Raw genomic sequence first — 22,057 nt, 5'->3', positions numbered from 1 at the left:
GAAGTCCGATTACGGATCCAACGACATGGATTAGCACGATCCCACTTATGGGTCCAAATAGAACTACCCATGACAGCACCGCCCATATTTGCCGAGTTGGGCTGTGTTGAACTTTCAAGCGTAATTTTTAATTTTGGCGTCATTTTTGGCGACACCATGATTTTAAGTCGTAAGTTTTTGGAGTTATGGTTTAGGTTTCTTTATTTACCAACATAAAAATAATTTTTGTTATTTACAAACGCTGCACAAATGAAAAAAACAACGTTTTCGCTTGCGTGCAACCTAAGATAATAGCCAGTTTCTTCATCTCTAATTGCAATAATAAATAAATAATAATATATAATAACATATAAAGTTATATATTTGAAATCAGCATTGAAATCTGATTCTTTTGATGTATCTACTGGTATCAAAAACCCGTTTCCTAGAGTTTTGGTTACCATTGAGCCGGGTCGCTCCTTACTTACAGTTCGTTACCACGAACTGTTTGATCTAAAAGATGTTCAGCCATTCTAATGCTCATTGGTAACGAATTTCACCCAGAAGTTCCAATAAACTGCAATATAAACCTGGGTCATGTACTGTCCTATGCTCATGGTTCATTTACACATTAGGAAAATCCATGCAGAAATCCGTCCGTATTTTTTTGAACGATGGCATAAGAAATGCTACGTTTTAAGGCAAAGTTTTCAAATAAACGCATCAGCGTGACCCTCGTCTGAAAGCTATTGAGTAATACAGAGCCAAATGATACCATTTTTCTTGGTTTTCTTATAGCCTGGGTATCATACAAGCTGGGGTAGCCTTGAATTAAAGTTATAAAATCATCAAGTTTTTGGTGATCCAAAGTCATGGTTTTATTCATTTCAAAACCTTGCCAAGTATCCGTCCTGATTTGATCAAATGGTTGCGGAAAGCAAGAGAGTTTTCCAAGCACGAAAACGGATGGAGTCTCCGCACGGAACGCTAAATCCGGACCGATTTCCGCAATGTGGAAATGAATCATCAACCACCAAATTATCACTAAACCTAGTCTCATACCATAAATATCACAGTTAGCATGATAAAGAAAAGAAGAAAAGAAAACACTTGTGACTGGATTATTTTTTCCCTGGAAATAAAAACTACAGCTTGATAATCACGTAGTTAATACTTGCCTATTATCCCTATTGTTTTGATTTTGATAATTTGTACTCCTTTGGAATTACCGTGAAAATTACTGCTCCAGGTGGGACAGCCATAATAGATATATAGCTGCATAATAGATATGTATCATTACTAGAAATCGTTTTGGCAAGAAATGCTGCAGTCTTCGTATTATTCCAACTCCTCTGGCAATCTTGGAAGAAATAACATCAGTATGATGCCTACATGACAGATTAGAATCAAGGAATGACTCTAAGTATCGCTGCCAGTTCACTTGGTGCACGAGCTTCCGAAATAGCATAAAACGAAATTTGCTATCAACAGCCGTTCCTACTTTGCAAGAGATTATAAGGAAACTCTTATTTACGTCGATGCAGAGTAAACTAAGGTTCAAAAAAAACTGTCAACTGCTATTTCTTTGTTTGCTGGTATAAGGTGAAGGAGTATCTTATTAAAGGAGTACAGTTTATTAGGAGTACAAAGGAGGAGTTAAGAGTTTAAAGTAGTTTAGGAGTTAAAGGAGTACAGTTTACATTACCTACAGTTTTTAAACCGTATTATCGTATTCTAGGCCTTGTCGATGCCCAAGAACTGAGGGAAGCATTTAAAACAATGGGAATTAGGATTGAATGCATTGAAGCCGAAAATCTGATTAAGCGGTAGGTCTATCCGTTTTTTTCTTTTTATTAGTTTCCCATTTTTTTATTATATATAGGACTGATCCTGAGGGCGAATATGGTGGCAAACTTCGAAATGGGGGGGGGGTCTTGGAATACCTCTTCACATGTTACACGACGGGTATCTAGAGTCTTTTTTCTTCAATATTGTCCATACCCAAGGTAACAAGGCCTCGGACCTCGCAGTAAATTCTGTCCACAGCCTGGAACGTTTCATTCCCCAAAATAAGTAACTAAAGTCGCTGTGATGGTTGAAATGGTCAACAATAAAGACTGTGATCCTTTTTTTCTTTTTTTTTTAATTCGTTTTTTGTCATAGAAAAGTAATATTTTAGCTGTTGGGCTTGCCTTAACAATCCTAATATCTCATGTTTTTTGTAAACTCTAACACTACCTCTACCTCCCCATAAGCTGAAAGCATTGACTTCTTAAAATCAGGTGATGTTCGTGAAAGAGGAGATTTTGGGTACCGAGAACATTGATCAAGAGGATAGCCTACCTTGTTTAGGTAGTATTATTATTAAATATGGTGGGTGCAGATAAGATGTAAGAAGTAGGATAGGTGATGTGCAGGTCTGCTTCTTGTTTTTGCAGTTGAAAAAGCTTGAAGCAATAGAAAGATAGATCTGCGAACTAGCATTAAAATTTTGGGAAGCCTTGGTAATGCCACTGTTAAAGTACAGCACTGAAATGTTGCACTTCGAAAGGCTGAGGAAGATTTGTTGAATATTTTCCAAAAGAATACCTTAAGTACTCTAATATTTTTCTCTGCTAGGATATTTCTAAGTTCTCGTTAAACTGACATAGGTATTTTCGAAGACTCCACTACCATTCTACGACGAACAAATAACAGTTCAATAGGGATAAATCCTTTATTAGACAGTGAAAACAATTATAATAGGAATGATTTATCCCTATTGAACTTTTATTTGTTCGTCATAATGATGATCACTGTGTATGGCATCGAAATATCCATGTAACTGTTTTCGCTATCTAATAAAAAGATTATCCCTATTGAACTTGTATTTGTTCGTTAAACTGACAGTATATGAAACAATAAGCTGAACAAGAATGTGATACAACCTTTCCTTCTAGTACCATAATAAAGAAAGGTATAGAATACCTGGCTAGGCTTTACGGATGAAGGTTGACAGCTTGCCAAAAATTGTATGTTTGGCCCATCCATATTGTCTAAACGAAAAGCAGGATACCCCCAAATATGGTAGGAAAGAGATAATAAGTTGGTATTTAAGGAAAATAGTAGCTTCATGGGAGCGGGCAAAGAATGAAACTTTTGTAGCTTTGTGCTGAAGATAGCTGTTAGTAGTAGCCGTAGTAAAAGTCAGATGAGTGCAATGAAATTCAGCCGCTTTTCATTCCTTTGATTCTTCATGGAAGATTTTGCCCGTTTTCCTTAGCCTTTAGTTTGTTTTGAGGCTCTGAGAATCGAGCTAGTAGAATTAACTGCTAATAAATGTGCCAATCCGCCATATCAGTTAAATATCAAATAGCAAAAGAGCTGGCGCAACTAGTCGCAACTGATCTAAATCAGCAAGGGTGAAAAATGACCATGGTTGCCAAAATCTTTAAATTTGCTTATAAAAATGCCAAAATTTGAGAGGAAATCTCAAGACAGCACACATTAATCATATACTATATATACTTAATATATTTTTTAGCGTAATTTTCAATATATAAGTTCTGTTACGAAGATTTTCAGCTGAGGATGGAAGTCCCAAGGTCTTAAGAAAATATCTTAAGTAGTAGTGATCCTACGGAGAACTAAGAAGCTGCACATCGATTAATCTGCTTTATTTTTTCTGTTTACATATATATATATATATCTATATATATATATATATATATATATATATATATATATATATATATATATATATATATATATATATATGTAATAAGCTACTGTATTCTTATGGTTATACTCCGTCAAGTTAAGGTAGAATATTATCAATATATGTTATGTATATATGTGTAAACAGGAGGAGTGGAAATCAGAAAAAGTTAATAAGATATTTATTTAAAAAGTATTTAAAAGTTAAAAAGTATTTACCCAATATACCAATTTTTTAGGTTGTCGGTATGATTACCACTTCCCTTAACAGGCAGAAGCCGCCAAGTTCTTTTAGATAGGCAATGTCCAGGCCCGTCAGTTTACCCTACATTGCTATATGGCCCTACCTAGCTCGATTGGTCGTTAAGCCGGGCCTGCCCCAACAACTTACAGATTTGAAGACACATAATTTTGATTATAATCTTAGGCCTAAAATGTATAGGAAGGAAGTGACTTACCGATCAATATCGGTAATATCCAAAATCCAAACTTATTCAGTGAACGCCAGTCCAACAAAAAATTCTTACTCTATTAAAAACCAACAGATCGAGTATTCATTTCAAATGGAATAACACGTATATACAGGGACGGTAAAGGAGAGACAGGCAGTGGCGGAATTAGAATCTTGGGGAAAATAAACAGAAATACAAAAGGATAAAATTACATCTTCATTATATTGGCGATTCTTTTTTTTTGTTTTCTTCCCTTACACCACAACCTATTCTACAAGTGATTTTTACAACCTATTCTACAACCAACTTGGCCCATTTTTAAGCTCCAGCCTTAAGATCGACACAGAGGCCTAAAAACATATGTTTGGACTTTTTATCCAGAATATATCTGTCGATTTTTTTTTCATATTTGAATTAACTATTTTTTCTATAAAGAACGGAGGAGGGTGGACCTGGATGAAATAAAAAACCTTTGATGTGTTTAGTTCCTTCGCTACCCTTAAAACTAGAAAAAAAATGTTTAAGGCTCCTTTTACCACAATTCTCAAACAGAATTGAAGTAGCAAGTATGGCCAGATTGTAACCCTTTTCGATGTAATTTTCAAATTAAGTGTAGGTAGCTGGGATACGCCAGATTTAGTCCTTGTCACCACAATCTAGAAATGTAGCGCTGGTAGCAGGAGTGTGCGTACTAACTCGAACAATTAGTATCAGTTCCTCCATTTCATATGAATTGTAATGGAATGGGAGCCGACTTTCTCACACGGAGCTGATTTTGATTTATGTTTATTTGACTTCAGTTAATTCATCAATAATGCCTATGCCACATTATAGTCACACTTGTCGATAAAGTCAAAACTACGCACGACGACAGTGCCAGTTACGTTCGCCTTTCGTAATTTCCCGAGTTGAACATTGTTCAACTTTCAAGCATAAATTTCTTGACTGACGAATCAGAGTCAACGTTTAAGGCCTACTTTTTGAAATTAGAAAAGATGGAAACTTAGAACAGCAGTTTCTTCCTGTGAGAGGAATTTGACAAAAGTTAAGTAAGACTTAGCATTAGTAGAGGTTATTGAAACAGCAAGTCAGCAATATCTTGGGAGCGGCTATGAGGAAGGAGTTGAAGCTTCCAGGTACTGTTGGAGAGAAGAAGAACTGAGAGCAAAAGGAATTCAAATTTAGTGATGGGGCCAAAGAAAGGGGATGACAAATTCTGTCTCAAATTCCAGATAACGATAATGTTTTTACACTTTCGGACTTATAGTTTATGCACGGTAGAGAGATGAATAAAAAAAACACAACTTTCCAGGTTTTCGAAATGGCGTATATGCAATATCTTGGGAATAGCTTGGGGCATGAAGTTGAAACTTTTAGGTACTTTTGGACAACAGGAATGGGGGAGGGCAATACAAATTAATTAGTGTTGAGGGAGAGGGATGTGGCTAAACAGTTTTGGTTTCCTAACAAGGTAAAGTGACCGGTTTTGCGCTCTAAAATCCTATGGAACTTTTGATTTACACATGGCTAAGAAGTAATATACATCAAAAGACACCATGGGCCGACAGGTAATCGAAGTGGCGTATCTACAATTTCTTGGGAATGCCTTAGGGTATGAATTTGAAACTTCCAAGGAAGGATTGAAGGGGAGGGGTTAAGCAAAGGTTAGATTATGAAGTGGAGACATATTAGAGCTTACTTTTCTTTTCTTTCAAAAATGTTCTTTTTTATTTAATTAATCCCCATTGAAGAATCCAAGCAGAAAAACAAATTATTAAGCTAATTTTGAAACGCATATGTAATCTGTATTGTACACTATCTAGGGCGAGGGGGCGCTGACTTCTCGCAACTGGGTTTATATTTCGCAACGACACGTGTGCCGCACAGTTACGCTACGCTTGGAACGTGCCACCTAGTTTACTTTATTTCTGAGAGATATAACCCTCTCTCCTATGGGGTTTTAAAACCTACACCGAATATTCTCACGGTTCAAGAATATGGGGACCTCATGATGTATTGAAAGCTCTTCAATTGAACTGACTGTCAAACATAATTATACATCTTCTTTTGTTCTTAACAGCAGTAATTTGACTCTGCCCAAGAGCCATGACACAAATTCCCTGACAAAACATCTTTATTAGCCCTTCCTTTTTTTCTTTTAAGCAGTAAATCATTTCTATCAGAGGATCCCTGACGGATATTTTCTCTCAGGTTAAATTTATGGTCCAGAAAGTAAAATAGACTATCAAGGCTGTACCCAGGATTTCAATTCGGTGGGGGGGGGGCACAAAAAACTGCAAAATGCAACAAAATTTTCGTATGTATTTTATTACGGTGATTATCGGCTACGAGCATCTACCTGCTGATCCGTTTAAGTTCTTGCCAAGACGATGCTATAACTGTCACAAAATCGGTCACCTCGCTTCCCACTATACGGCTGAACCTTTATGCTTCAGGTGTGCCTCAAGGGAACATTTTTCTACTCGAGATGAACCAAGCAGACAGCCGACATTCTCCGTTGAATACAAAATTGGCAGTCACACGTGTTACGATGTAAAATGTCCCTCAAATAGTAATCCACAAAAGAAATGACATCTGAAGCTTATGCAGTTAAATGTTTATCGTGGAACATTAATGGCTCGTTCACGAATAAAATTCCGATCTTAGATGTTGTTTTTGAGCAAAATGAAGTTGTCTTTTTACAAGAACATTTCGTCACAAGCTGCAGTAAGAGTATTCTTATTTTTAATAGTTCAGTATCAGTCTATTCTGCCTCAGCAAAGCAGCCAATTTGAAAAGGGCAACCTACCGGTGGCATTGCCACTTTTGTTCGTTCGACTCTAAGATCTAGTGTATTTGAAGTCAATGATAATTTTCTGGCGATTCGTGTTGAGTGCTATGTTTTCATTAATGTGTGTTTTCCTAAAAATTACCATGATGAGTGTTCGGAGCGTGCTTTTTACTTTTTCTAGTGATAAATTCGGCCAGTGTATTAACCGTATTAGATCCTTAAGCCTTGAATGCATACTAGTTGGTGACTTCAATTGCGACTTGAATGAACCGCTGTTATCTAGGTCTTTACGTTCTACGTTGTTGCTTAGTATTTTTGGAGACCAGTTTGACCTCAAGTGCAAAGATTTAAATTTTACACATGTACACACCTCAATGTCCACATCAGATCTTGATCACGTTGTTGCGTCCCCAAATCTCAGGATTTCGCCTGTCAAGGTTGTGCTTGATTTTCAGCTGTCTGATCACTTACCAATACAGTTCTCAGCCGAGATTCTTTGCCACAGCTCAGATACACAAACGCAAACTACTTCGAAAATACCTCCTATGTCTCGCCGTGATTGGCGTAAAATTTAATCTGTTTTATTTCAAGAAGAAGCCGCCAGAGATCTTAGTAAGATCCGTGTCTCTTTCCATCTTCTCTGTGGATTAACTGCTCTTTTAAAGGAGGAAACACAACTACACAACTATCAGTCGACTTATATTGCGCAGAAATTGGCCATACCCTTCGCTGTGCTGAAAAAGCTGCCGTCCCTCTAAGTAGACCCCGTCAACCTACCCTTTCAGGCTGGTCTGAAAATCCAGAGTTAGTGGATACACATTGCAAGTCTGAATTTTTGCTTCAACTCTGGGTTTCTTGTGGACGACCCCGTTTGGGGGTAGTAAATTCAATCCGCCTGCTCACAAAAAGAAAATTCGCAAAGGAGCTAAAAGCTCACAGAAAAAAGATGATTGATATCGAATCTACACGGGCCAAAATTAATCCTTCTCTTCTTTGGCAGTTTCTTTCCTCTAAAAGCGATGAGTCTTTATCCACAGCTGCTATCCCTGATTCTGGATTGTACGCATATTATGGGTCAGAATTTTTGCTTCCTGACCCAGCCCTCAACGAAAGATACGAAACTGAGTTGAACAACTTCTTAGATAGTTGTCCTCGAAGTGATTATCTTGTAACGGAGGGAGCTGTATGTAGGGCCATCTCTCACCTAAAACCTAAACAATCTTTTCGGATTGACGGGATCAGTGCACTCCATCTAAAAAGTGGTGGGCCCGCTCTCATTAGTCATGTAACCCTCCTAATGCAGATTATCCTCATTCATGGTATTGTCCCAACCACTTTCTCAATTGGAGATCTTACGCCAGTTCCTAAAAAAGGAAAAGTTACCATGCAATGCTCCTCTTTCCGTCCAATCACGGTTGCTACCACTTTCTGCAAGTTATTTGAACTTTTATTCGTAGATGAGTTTGAAAAACTGTGTTGTAGTCCACCAAGACAATTTGGTTTCTAACGCGGCACTAGTTGTGCGGAAGTACTCTATGTCGTTGCATATGCACTCCTAGATGCAAACAAATCACGAAAAAGTCTAGCAATCGGGGGCTTGGACCTACAGAGAGTGTTTGGTTCATTGATTCATGCACGTATGTTGCTAAATTCAGCTAAAAGAGGAGTGAGCTCAAATATCCTCCGGGCTTTCCGTGATATTTATTCTCACCTTCGCGTGCGACTTAAGCTCCCTCCCGATAAAGGCCTTCCGCTAGCCCCACGGTCAGCTTTGATACCAGTCCGTAAAGGTGCCCGACAGGGAGCAGTTTTATCCCCCAATTTCTTCAATAACTACATTATTGAACCTCAAGACAGCTGTCCTTCATCATGCATTCTCAGTTCCATTGACATCTCCCTAGTATGCTATGCCGATGACACGCTGAATCTCAGTCGGACGTTTAACCGCCTTTCAGAAATATTCTCATGTCTGCAGTCCAACTACGATAAAGTCGGTCTGAGATTTAACTCCCGAAAGTCGGAAGCTTTGCTTTATAATTGGAAGAATGACCCTCCTACTAATATCACACTAGGTGATTGCTCAGTAAAACCAGTTGATAAAATAGTATATCTGGGGCTTCCAATAGGTTCCTCATTGCAGCATACCCGTTCCCTCCTGATCTCACATCTTGAACGGCGAATATCCAGCTCCTATGCTTTGATTGTTAAATCCACTCTGAGATTTAACCGTCCACTACTGGCAAGTATTTACAACGCTACCGCTCTGCCACATATATTATATGTGACCCCTTTCTGGAATTTATTGGAAAACCGTGAAAAGTCTAAAATCCGCTCTATATTTTTCCGTTTTGCAAAGTACGGTACCTACTAAAATTGCAACCTTGGAGAAAAAATAGTTTTCTGATTCGGCGCTATAACCTAGCGGACCCAAATCTAGCTGTTGAGACACTTATTAGCCGGCAAAAAACAAAACCAGCAATTCTAAAGCACAAGTGGGCAAGTTTGCTTGTTTAATTTTCCCTTTTGTTTCCCTTTTTTATTTTTTTTTTTTTTTTTATTTATTTATTTTTCTCCTTTCAAAAGTTGTTGTCTTTGTTGCTATTTTCGAAGAAGTTGTTGTTTCTGTTGTAATCTTTGAGTATGCTATCTTTCAGTTTCCACTTTTCGTACTTTTTTTTATACTATTTAAGAAGTTGTTGCTTTTGTTGTTATTATTATCGTTTTGTTTCCTCTTTTCGTATTTTTGTATACTCTGTCATTGTACATTTATTGTATACGACGGGTTTTCAATATATATTATATTATTACTTTTTTACGAGCCGAACAAAAATCTTTGGGAGGGAGGGGCTCAAACCGGTTACCCCCTTCCCTAGTTACGACCATGTACACAACAATTACTTTTTTTTACGAAAATCTTACTTACTACCAACTTGTTGTGGGAACTCCTAAAAACTCTGATTCGTTTTATTGAATTTATAGTAGTTGTTTAGTACTTGATGTGTATTAATATTTTAAATGTTGTTTTTCGTATCGATATAGACATTTGGTATTCAACAGGGGGTATAGACATTTTGTTATTCAGTTCGGCTAATATATCGATGTTGATACGTCAATATTGCCCATCCTTCGTTGTATTTTTACTATTAAATTTTGTTATTATTTTATTATTAAAAACAAGGACCAGACTTGACCTTCCAAAGTTCAATCCTGTTCTGTACGATTTGTTTCATTTATAGGAAATGCGTTATGCCATTTGTTTAGTTAGTTATGGTTAAGTCAGGCCTATGTAACATGCGGCCTGCAGGCCTAATGTGTTAAATTTTTCAAACATTTAGCCTTTTGAAGTATTTTATATCTTGAACATTTGGCATTGGTTAATGGCAGCAACATTATAAAGGTCAACCTAATTACTGTGGGAATAATCCACAGTATTTACTGATAGAATAAATTTTAATTATACTTTTAAAATTTATTAATATATTTAAAGTTTGACCTAAATCTATTGGCTAAGTAGCTTGTTTCTTGGAGAGCTCCAAAATAGGTAAAATAGCAGAACCACTCAATCCACCCCCAGAACAGAGGATGGGAAAAAAGACTTGCACACTCGCACTAAAGACAAGGTTAATATTTCAATGCTTTCAAGAGATGTTTTGTTAAATTTTTAAAGTTCATTATATTCCTAAGACATTTACGTAGTTTCTTTGTCTAATATCGGTATATCACCGACTTATATTACCGGTATATTACCGGTAATAACGGTATATAACTCGGTATATTACCGGTAATATCGTATATCGCCGGTATTTCTTTGTCGGTATATCGCTAGTGTTAGTCATGACCTCCTATTCATTTTACATGTAAAATGTAAAATTTTATTTTAAAGGGCGACAAAAACTTAAAGGGTATAAGCTACGAATCTCGCCTTGCGAGTTCAGGTGACTTGTTGGCTATAAGTTTTCAATCTTAAATCTATATCATCGACCCACACCTGACTCCAGTGGGCTTTCCGAATAGGCAAAACTCAGTGTGTTTGAAAAAATCTCACTCACCGGCTTGCCTACAAGTCCGGTGGACATTGTCAGTCATGAGTCTACCTAAGAATCTTGGTTGCCCCGTTGCAATTCTGCTGAGCTTTCCCAATAGGCAAAACTCAGAGTGTTTGAAAATATCTATGTCCCCTACTCTGCTTACAAGTCCAGTGGACATTGTCTGTCATGATTAAACCCACAAATTTCGGTCATCTCAACTGCAATTCTAGTGGGCTTTCTCAGTAGGCAAAACTCATGTTGAAAAATAAAATAACTCGTAGGCTACGAAAACTTGAGTTTCATAAATCACCTATACCAGTTGGCGTGAACCAAGCACAGCAAAATTGTGTCACCAAGCATGATCGCACTGTTCCTTTGTGGGGACTGTTCGCCACGTGGCGGAGATTTGCCATGAGTGGCGGAACTGTGTGAAACATTCGGCGCTCAAGATGAACACCAGGTTGTGTAAAGTGATTCCATGCAATGGATATTGTGCAAGCGCTACTAACGTCTTGATACTTGAAGGTCTAAGAATATAATGAGAAAACATAACAAATACAATATACATTTAATTGTTCAATGCTGACAAAGGATAAAGAAAGAAAAAACATAGAAAATATACAGTAGAATCATCAACAAAATAAAAATTGGTAGAAAAAAAGAAGATATAAATTAATGAAAAAGGAAAGAAATAAATCAAAATTAAGAAACCAAAGAAAAACAGAGATAACCTGTTAAACGTTAGGTCATGAAGAAAAAATAATATAAACTCAAATAATTTTAATCAAGAACGAGGAGTATAAAATCAAGATAGATTCCTACATATATTTTTATAAGATAAAGCAGAGATAATTAGTAATTGGGATAGCGTTTTAAGGTAAAATAGACTGAAAAACGAGGGATTTTTGTGTGGCTGTTACTTTTAAGTAAAATAAACTGCCGAGACGAATAACGTAAGGATAGAGAATATTCCCTTGATGAACAGAGGGTGAACTGAACCCGATGGTTGAGTTTCCTGGTATATTGAGTAAGCTAAATTTAGGGTTTTTTTTCTGGCAATTATGTACTCGAGAGATAATAAGCCTGTATCTGTATGTATATCAGCCGAAAGCTAAACTCTAGGAAAGCGAGAGGTGACTTTAACTACTCAGCTATTTGAAGACTGAAGAAAGTGAAAGAGTCTACTATTGTTTTTACACCAGACAACGTCGGCAGTAGTTTTGGCAGAACAGGTGCCTGTTTTTACTCTGGCACCGGACAACAGCATGCCATGTATTGAAAGACAAAAGCGTAATAAAGGGAAACCATCATGAAAGGCAAGGATTCATGCAATCCAACATATCTGACAGCCTAAGGACAATGAAGCAAATTTAGGTTGCACAGATTTAAAGAACAAGACTTAATATCATACAAATAATAATCCTAGAAACTTAGAAACTTTGATGTTTTCAATTTAATTAAATTTTTCTAGGATAGACAAAGAAGGAACACTCGAAATTACATTTTCAGAATGGAGAGATTTCTTTATGTTCAACACAAGTTCAAATATATCAGAGATTCTAAAATTCTGGCGTCATGCCACGGTAAGTTCGGTTTTTTAGTAGATTTGTAATTTAATTTTTAAACCAATAATTTTCATTATTCCATAAGCGATGCATTACGTCTCCCATGTAATGCGTTGTAATTTCTTGTATTTGCCTATGTCAGGGTTATAATGAATTTAATAAGTAGGCATATTGCACTTCATCTTAATTGAAAAATTGAACAATTTTCATTTTCTTTTATTATCAAAAATGTGCCTTTTGCCGCTTCAAAACCCTCAACTCTTCCTGTCAACCTTTTAGCAAAAAGACAGGCATTTTGCATTTTCAAATTATTAAGGTGATGAAGTGATACCGTTGCCCTATTGACAGTTTTTCAGAGGATAAGTAAGGGGGCTTTTTAATGGATCGTCATTTTCTAATGGGTGACTCAGGTGGAATACGAACAGGAGGTGGAACCTCCCTGAACCTACTGAAAAACCACAATAAGTAAATAAAAGAATCACAATAACTAGAGACAAACCACACACAAGATAAAAAAAACTACCGTATTTCTCTAGTAATTTTGAACTTTGGTAAAATATATTCATTTTGAAAAATTACATAAAAACTATTTTTTTAGTTTTTATGGAGGAAGTCAATTTTCTCCTGAATTTGGTGAAAGACCAAATAGTATGTGCTTTTTTGGTGTAATTAGTAATCTTAGGTTTGAGCGCTTTTGAAATGTTCCTTTGGGAGGTAAGAACACGGTTTTACGCGTTCGACGACAGTATGCTATGGTATGTATGTTAAAGTCTCCTTTTCTTTATTGTAGACTCTACAGTTTCTATTGATTAATTATGTCCGAACCAGACCTTTTTGTTTCCCTTGAGGCTGTGCTTTTTTGTGGTAAAACGTAAATATGTCCTCCCTTTTTAAGGGTTTAAGGCAGCCATTCTTTAATTTTGCGCTTATAGTGGGGTTAGTTGTTCCTGACGAGTTAGAAGAACATTTTTTAGCTGAGAACCTGACATTGATTGAGATGCCAACTTATCCACAGTTTTATTCCCTCATTACCCCTATATGGCTTAGAACATGCTGAAAGATGATTTCTTTGACGTGTATTTGTAGCTCTAGAATTAACTATCATAGGTGTACAGGGTCAGCCTTGGTGATCTTCCTGTGAATATCATTTGCAGTTTCTTAAGTTAAGCGAGAGTCAATGAAAACAGCCGCATTCTAGTTGGCTTGTCTTATCTTTTGGTGTTGTTTTGAGGCCAATAAAACCGATCCCACTTCATCTGTGAGGATTAAAGATGAGTTCCTCTGTTTCATCTGTATGTGTATTTCCTTTCATGTGACGGTTGCGTCTGTTTCTGCCATGTCTTCTTAACGCGATCCATCTCTGTAGGTTCTTGTGATTAGTGATTCTTGCGCCTGTTACCTTTCCTTTCTGTAAACATTTTCACTATTTGGTTTAGGTTCTTTTTTCCAAGACCACACTGCCTTTCTATGACGAACAAATAACAGTTGCATTTGAAGTTTTATTTAATATTAAATCGAATTAAAAAAAAAGAATTTTGACATGAAATACAGCCTTGTTTTGTGAATGAATCCTACTCAATTCAAGATAAACTTTACAATTGGTAAGTAAAACAATGAATTATCAAGATTTAGGCAATATCACAATTTTTTCAGTATTTCTACGTTGAACCGTGAAAATAAATAAGTGTAACTAATTTGTTAAATTTGACAACGATTTTCTTTCTTAAGCATTCAAAAATTAATGATTTGTTGATTTCTAAAGACCCCTACACCTTCAAAGGAAAGCTACTCCTTTTCATGCTGTTTGTTGCCATACGGCTTTTGCTTATTGTTCTTCTGTCTTCTTTATTCGAAATTGAGGCTCCGATTATTCCATATGGCTGGGTAAATTTCTATGCTTTCGATTCAATTTTTGCTGTTCTTGATGCTTCAATCAAGAATCCCACGCCAGTTTATCAGCAGTGTTAACACACTTTCTTTGTAAATTCTTAACATGTCGCAGTTGATGATCCTAATATCTCCCTTTGCTGTTCAAGGGGCTTATTTGTTCAGAATACGCCCAGGTTCTCTTGCTTTGTCTGGCCCTGCTCACTATTGGTCGTCTCTAGGGAAGGAATTATTCCGTCACTGTGCATTAATACTACTTCCATTTTCGGGGACTTTGTCTTTTGACCCTCAGCATCTTTTAGTGGCTCTTGTATAACGTCTTTCAACAGCAGTTCCAGTTTGTTGTTTCTATGATCTAATACTGCTTCTTATAACAGCCCACCGCAAGGTCAAGTCACCTGAAACAAACACGGCTGTGCACCTTTCCCTGTCTGTAGTCTGTCGGAGCATTGCTTCCCTCCACGATCTTCAATTTTCTTTAAACCCTTTCTTATAATCCCCTTTTACTCCATTCAGAGATGACCTGCATCTCGTTTGACCTCATATAAATGGCCAAGAAATTCAATCTTTATCAATTAGTCATCCTCATTCCGTGAGACGTGGCGTAGCCATTTTAACCCTTCTTCCATTTAAAAAATAATAATCTGTGATGATCTTCATATATGTTTCTTGTGATAAGTTTGACTTGCTTAAAAAAAAAGAAAAGAAAGAAAAAAAAACTTCCAAAAAGAAGTTTTTCAAAGAAAATGAGTTACTTTAAACAAAAAGTGAAATAAAATTTCATTAATGAAAAAAAAAAAATGAGGCCCATCACGAGCAGAAATGTTTAGCAAATAAGAAAGTCATGTTTAAAATGAACGGAAATTAGTTCAAGCGCAAGGAGCTGAGTGTATTTTTTTGTTTTGTTTTTTTTCTCATTCGAGCGGTATGTTTTATTTGTCATAACAACAAGAAAATTTTTCAGGACATCAACAGTCCTCGATTCAAGGGAAAATCAAAGATAATTTCTCATATTATTTTGCGGATTACTATGGAACACTTGAGGACAGGGGCATCGTATGGGGGGGGCAGTTGCGCCCCCAATAATTTGGAGAAAAATTATTATATAGCACATGCCCCTTGACTATCCGGATATGAATCCCTCTTGCCCAACCATCCCCCCCCCCCCGACCCCAAAAAAAATTCTTGAGCTACGCCCCTGCTTGCTTGAGGAAGTAGCGTGATTATTACCCTGCGCATGCGCAATTGAACTTTCTTTCCCTGGGTTGTAAATCAACAAGCTTTTGTTTAACAATAATGAAAAGAAGCTTTAATTCAATCTCTTCTCCAATTATGTTTACCCTTAATGAAACTTGGAACAAGAAAAGTCCAATTACAAACTAGAGAATTTCAATAAAACGCAATGGAGCAAAAAGGAATGTTGCTTGTATCTGTTTTCCCAATGGGATGCTGAAAATCATAATGCGAAGTTAATTAGGCTCCAAAATGTGTGAAGTGAATTATGATCTGGGGTTCTATAGAATCTTTTAAGGGGCTTGCACTCAGTCCCCCTCAAAAAGTACTTCTAGTGAGAATCGGGCCCCTTGCATCTGTTAACAAATTGACCCAAGATAAAATTTTAGTTCGAAAATTTTAAAATTTGGCTTTTACTTAAGAAAAAGAAGGGAACAAGAATAATTAATGAGTTGCCGAATAGGCTAATATAAGATACCAAACTTATGTTTTATTGATATATTATCTCTGGCTGCTGTTTTTGTAGAAATTGTAAAAAGCACTGCGAATGAACCTAGTACTTATTAAAGTAAAATAAAGTTTGAAAATAAAGTTAAATATACAGAAAAAAGGCTTTTTCACCTATCTGGAGAGTTGTTCTTTTACTGATTTATGATCAAAATTAGCGTTCACTCTTTTTAAATTTCCACTTGTAAGGCTTTCAAGATGTTCATGTATTAGGGCATTCGACCTTGGCTCCAGCTCTCCCTAAAATCTCATGACTCTTACTCATATTTTCGCATAAATTCCATGTTTGTTTGTTGCCGTTTTTAATGTTTTGTCGATTTTAGGTTATAACTGATCTGTTTGGGTTTCTGTTATGGGTGTAGCCGAAATTTTGGGCAGGGGAGCGAGCAATTTTACAGACTGGCTGGTCGTTTTTTATGACTGATTCGAGTGCAATTTCAATTAAAATTGGTTCATTTTTCCGACTGAGATCTTCTTTTCGGTGATTTGGCGTCATTTATTTCCATTCGTCATTTACCACAATAAAACGAAATTGAGCCATAATAGCGACGCTCTGTGCCACTATTTTATTGACTCAATTTTTTTTACAGACAGGATGAAAACATTAGGGGGGGGGGGGGTTATCCACCTTTACATGATTGCCGTTTATGTATGCATCGTCTTCGGACCTGATTTAATATTTAAAAAAAAAAATCATGATCACTAAAAGTTAATAACCAAGAATAAACGATCATTTTTTATAGGATCAATTTGTTTTGTGAGGAAGAATTAGCGACAGTACCAAAAGGATTAAAAAATAATAAGGCTTCAGATGCTAATAGTGTGGTAAATGAGTTTTTTAAATATGGCGGCTCTGAGGTTAGAAATAAGTTACTGAAGATTAGGCCTATGAAAAGGATTTTTGAAAAAGGGGAAGTACCTGTCGATTTTTAGGAAAACCTTCATTAAACCACTGTACAAGAAATGTGATAAGAGTGAGTGTTGTAATTATCGAGGCATTAGTCTGGTCTCTGTAGGTAGCGAATTACTTAGTAATATGATACTTTTTAGACTGAGAGATGCTGTAGACAAAGTTTTAAGAGAAGAACAGTGCGGTTTTAGGAAAGGTAGAGGATGTTTCGACCAAAATTTCACTCTTAGGTTAATAATTGAGAAGTGCCTGAATTATCAAACGCCTTCGGTCCTCAGTTTTATAGATTATGAGCAAGAGTTCAATTTTATTGATAGACGAGCTTTAGCAAAGGTCTTATCCTTGTATGGTATGCCAGACAAATACATTAAAGTGATTAGTGCTATGTATGAGATTAACACTGCTCCGATTAAGGTAGGAAATGAGGTTAGCAGCTGGTTTTGTATTAAATCAGGAGTTAAGCAGAATTGTGTTCTATCCCCCTTTATGTGGATCATTTTGATGGGTTTTTTCTTACGAAGCATAGGAAAGGCAATGGGAGACCCCCGAATCAGATGGGAAGGGAAAACTCTCCTGGACTTAAATTATGCTGATGATTTAAGCGTCCTATATGAAGGTGTGACCAAAATGAATGAACTTATAGAGATTTTGCGAGTTCAACGTGCTAGAATAGGCTTGAAAATAAATGTTAAGAAGACTAAGTCACTGAAGCTAGGTTGTCTGTATTCTGTCTACCCCGCGCTTGCATTTTTGGTCTTAAAGAATTCAAATATGTCCGTGTAGTTCGTGCATATTCAGTTAAAACGACTTTTTTTGTTTCGCTTTAATATACATCTAAAATTTAAGATAGTGTTGGACCCATTAATTAGTCTTAGGCGGATTTGCTAAAACGATGGCGCATAAAAAAGGTAAGCATGTGAATGTAACCGTGTATGTTACACATAAAATAATTCTGCAACAAAAAGGGAACTGTCACGGCGCAACCCATATGATAGGCTTATTTCAAAGATGTTTCTAAGAGTAAAGAGAGATAAGGGAAAACCCAATCCTTCCTTTTCTAGATGTATATGAAAGTGTGTTGAGAGTTCGAATATTTGGGCCTAAAAACATCATTTTGAGGTTACAGACACCTCACTGGTGCGTTTTTATTATTCTAGAATTGAATCGCCCTCTACATCACATAGAGATTCTATGAACAGGCCCTACCCAGAAGGATCTATAATTTTTGGGGGAGGGGCAGACATGTTGAAAAAAATCTGAAAAATAAACGGAAATAGGCCTACCCTATTTCATGTAAGAGAAATAATACAGGTATCAGCTGATGCTGGTATGCGGTTAAAGCGGTATACCAGGTCTCTGAAAATCTGATTCAAAATGTATATGAAGTAGTAATTTTGTTATTATGGTGTTATGTTAGGAAGCGGCCATGCATAACATGTTAGCTAAGTAAAACACAATATCTGAACTTTATGACAACTGTTTCTGAAGGCAGTGAACACTAAAATAAAATCTAAGCGGACGTTTTGGTTAATTGACCAATAGCTGTCCTCGGCAAAATGTCCTCGGCAAAAACTCACGATGGATAAAGCCAAAAAGACACTTAACCCTATAGACAAGAATTCCATAAAACAAGATAAATGCTCTAATGCAATAAGTCTGACAAAATTTAAAGTTTCGACACTGTTAAATAAAGCAATATAAAATAAATAATAGCCGATTAAAGCAGTCTTCTACTTTGGAGATACGCAAGCTAGCTGTCACAAAAGCAAGCAATTAAATAAGAAACCACTTAAAATTTTAATAAAGAGATTGTGAATTTTTTAATTTTGATTTCTACCTTTTTTATTTAGCTTTTTTTAGCTTTATTTTGATTGGTTTATTTGTCAGAGCTTCTTCCTCTTTTCCGCTGAGGACGGCTATCGGTTATATAGCCGAACTCGTCTAAGTATTATTTGAATTACTTTTTATTAGAAAATCTCCATTTCAAATAACTTCTCGTTTTTCGTATAGAGGATAGGCAGTGTGATCTTCGTCGTTATTTACGTCAAAAATAACATAGGGAATTAATGCAACTATTGCACTGCATATAATTGACGTTAATCTCAAAATCCGTTTATAGAAAGTGATGATTGTAACCTGCTATTCCCTGGATGTTGTCTACGTTAGTCCTTGCAAATTTATAAAGCTGGCCCTTTTTTATGGCTATCGAAGTCTATCAAGGAGGCACACTTGTGCCTCTATAAAGAGGCGACCCACCACAATGTTAAGCGATTTTAGGTCCTAGAGGTCGCAGAGAGACGGCGGTAATTGCATTTTGTAGCCCAAGCTCAAATTAAGAAACTTGCAAAATTTCATTCTCCTTCGACTGTATCTTCATGGTGTACACTGGGCCGGGAGTTTCGGCCCGCCCACAACAGCCCCCCTTTAGAGTTGTCTGATTGGACTGAAATTAAGTAGTTGGGATTTCTTCTGGCTCAGGCGCTTATCCACAAAATTTCAGCTCAATCCGATCAATCCAACCAAGAGGCTGTGCCCTCCTCAACGCCTCGCTCTTTACGCTAAAGTTTTTATTGTTTAAAAAAAGAGTTGTGAGAAAGTCAAACTTTAGCGTAAAGAGCGAGGCGTTGAGGAGGGCACAGCCTCTTTCATATACGGAATAATTTCTGTTCGTTTTAAGATTTAATGTCGCTCCTTACTTTCAGTTTAAATTTTTTTTTTTTTATTTAAAGGCTGCGAAAGCGGGGTTTGGGGGCGGCAGCCCCCCAACTGTGCCTCCTAATCCCTGTACGTTTTAAGGTTCGACCTTGTAACTCAGCCTCTTTAACTCTTTAGAAAACGTAGTTTTTTTCAAATAATATAGAAAGCGACAACTTTAGCCAGTTATTCCCATCCGTGTAAATTCTTGCATATTTTTAGCCCTTTTTTATGGCTATCTAAGTCTGTATAAAAAGCAATAACTTTAGCCGTTATTCCCATCCACAGTGTATAATCCGCCTTAATTTTTGCATATTTTGAAAAGCTGGCCCTTTTTATGCCTATCTAAGTCTGTATAAAAAAGCAATAACTGTAGCCAGTTATTCCCATCCGCAGTATATTATCCGTGTTAATCCTTGCAGATTTTTAAAGGCTGGCCTTTTTTTAGTTTGTTTATGGGAAACAACGATTGCAACCGGCTATTCCCGTCAGCAAGATGTTATCGTTGGTAATCCTCGCAGGTTTTGAAAGGCTGGACTTTTTTATTATTGAAATTACTGTAGGAAATCCCATTAACGAGTGTGTTTTAGATGCTAATATCGTCTATTCACCTAATCTCTGATAAGAAATGTAGGAATCTAAGTTTTTTGTTTTTTTTTAATTTGTTTGCATTCAAGTTTGGTTGCCACGAATCTGTGACATACTTGTTGTTGAGTGAATGGATCCTGAGGATTGTAAGAGTGCCGGCAATGTATGTTTACTAATTAGAATAAAAACAAGTTGCTTTTCTGGTGGAAGTAAAGATCGATGTTGAAACTTAAAATGAACATGAATAATTACTTTCAGTTCTTGTAACATATATATAAAAAAATTGTTTTAAATAAACTGGCTTGCGATGTTAAACTATATTTGTAGAATTCTGAAAAAATCAGCACTTTAGTAAAAACAGAGCTTGTTTGAATTTGTAGGGAATTAAAATTGTATAGAAAATATACAATTTTATATTTTCTTTGTAATATGTATCTAAACATATAGCTTAAAAACATTGTATATATATATATATATATATATATATATATATATATATATATATATATATATATATGTGTGTGTGTGTATATATATTTACCTATATTTGTAGAATTTGGAAAAAATCAGCACTTTAGTAAAAACAGAGCTTGTTTGAATTTGTAGGGAATTAAAAATGTATAGAAAATATACAATTTTAATTTTATATTTATATATATATATATTTTATATTTTTCCATTATATATATATATATATATATATATATATATATATATATATATATATATATATATATATATATATATATATATATACACCTATATTTATAGAATTTGGAAAAAAATCAGCACTTTAGTAAAACAGAGCTTGTTTGAATTTGTAGGAAATTTAAAATTGTATAGAAAAATATATTTATTTCGTTGCCGATGAAGGACTTTAGAGAGCCTTACATTTTTTTTTTTTTTTTTTTTTTTTTTTTTTTTTTTTTTTTTGTATCGAAAAGCTATTTAACGATTTTGCTGCTCCTAACCCTGTTTTGTTCCATCGTTTATGTGTTTTCAGCAAAACGCTAGTTTTTTAGAATTCTACAAATATAGGGAAATATCATTAGGCAGTTCATTCTAGACAGTTTTTCAGATATATGTGCGTAGCAAAAATTATTGTTCACTTTAAGTTCAGGTTCACTCTATTTTCATCAGATTTTTTATTGTTAATTGTTGATTGTTTTTAGGTTTTAAAAGCAAATAGGCATACACAACAGATGTGACGAAAATATCTTCCCAACTTAGGCCAAGAAACTATTAGAAAAAACATTAGTTTGTTTTAAATAAGGCATTAAACATAGGTTTTGCTTCGCTTCCCTCTTCAGCAATCTCTTCAAGCCAAGAAACTATTAGAAGAAACATTAGTTTGTGTTAAATAAGGCATTAAACATAGATTTTGCTTCGCTTCCCTCTTCAACAATCTCTTCAAGCTAAGAAACTATTAGAAACTATTAGAAGAAACATTAGTTTGTTTTAAATAAGGCATTAAACATAGGTTTTGCTTCGCTTCCCTCTTCAACAATCTCGTAACCTTTAAACAATCTATAATTTGTCACAAAAAGCATTCAAGGAGTATATCAACCTTAGTTTGTTTGAGAAGTTATAGAATAAAAATTTAGTTTGTTATGAGATATTCCTAAATATTATAATAGACAGATTTCAGAAAAACCGAAGCATATTAAAAGGATTTAAGATGTGTTGTTAATAATTAATATGATTTTCGGACATTCTTGTGATTATTA

At 35.7% G+C, this 22,057-nt stretch overlaps 1 protein-coding gene across 1 annotated transcript in view; it reads left to right on the top strand.

The window, feature by feature from the left end:
* The window catches only part of SCaMC (Short Calcium-binding Mitochondrial Carrier), a 111,349-nt gene that overhangs the window by 44,939 nt on the left and 44,353 nt on the right, over nt 1-22,057 (top strand). Inside the window, 2 exon segments of the mRNA XM_089088048.1 lie at nt 1,718-1,805; nt 12,418-12,529. Coding sequence (XP_088944174.1) covers nt 1,718-1,805; nt 12,418-12,529 — 200 coding nt within the window.

The sequence above is a fragment of the Artemia sp. Qi Xiang Cuo genome, chromosome 1 (assembly GCF_049724085.1).
Source record: "Artemia sp. Qi Xiang Cuo chromosome 1, ASM4972408v1, whole genome shotgun sequence".
NCBI classification, from domain to species: Eukaryota; Metazoa; Arthropoda; class Branchiopoda; order Anostraca; family Artemiidae; genus Artemia; species Artemia sp. Qi Xiang Cuo.
Note: the sequence above shows the minus strand (reverse complement) of the source record. Positions and strands in the feature narration are given on the sequence as shown.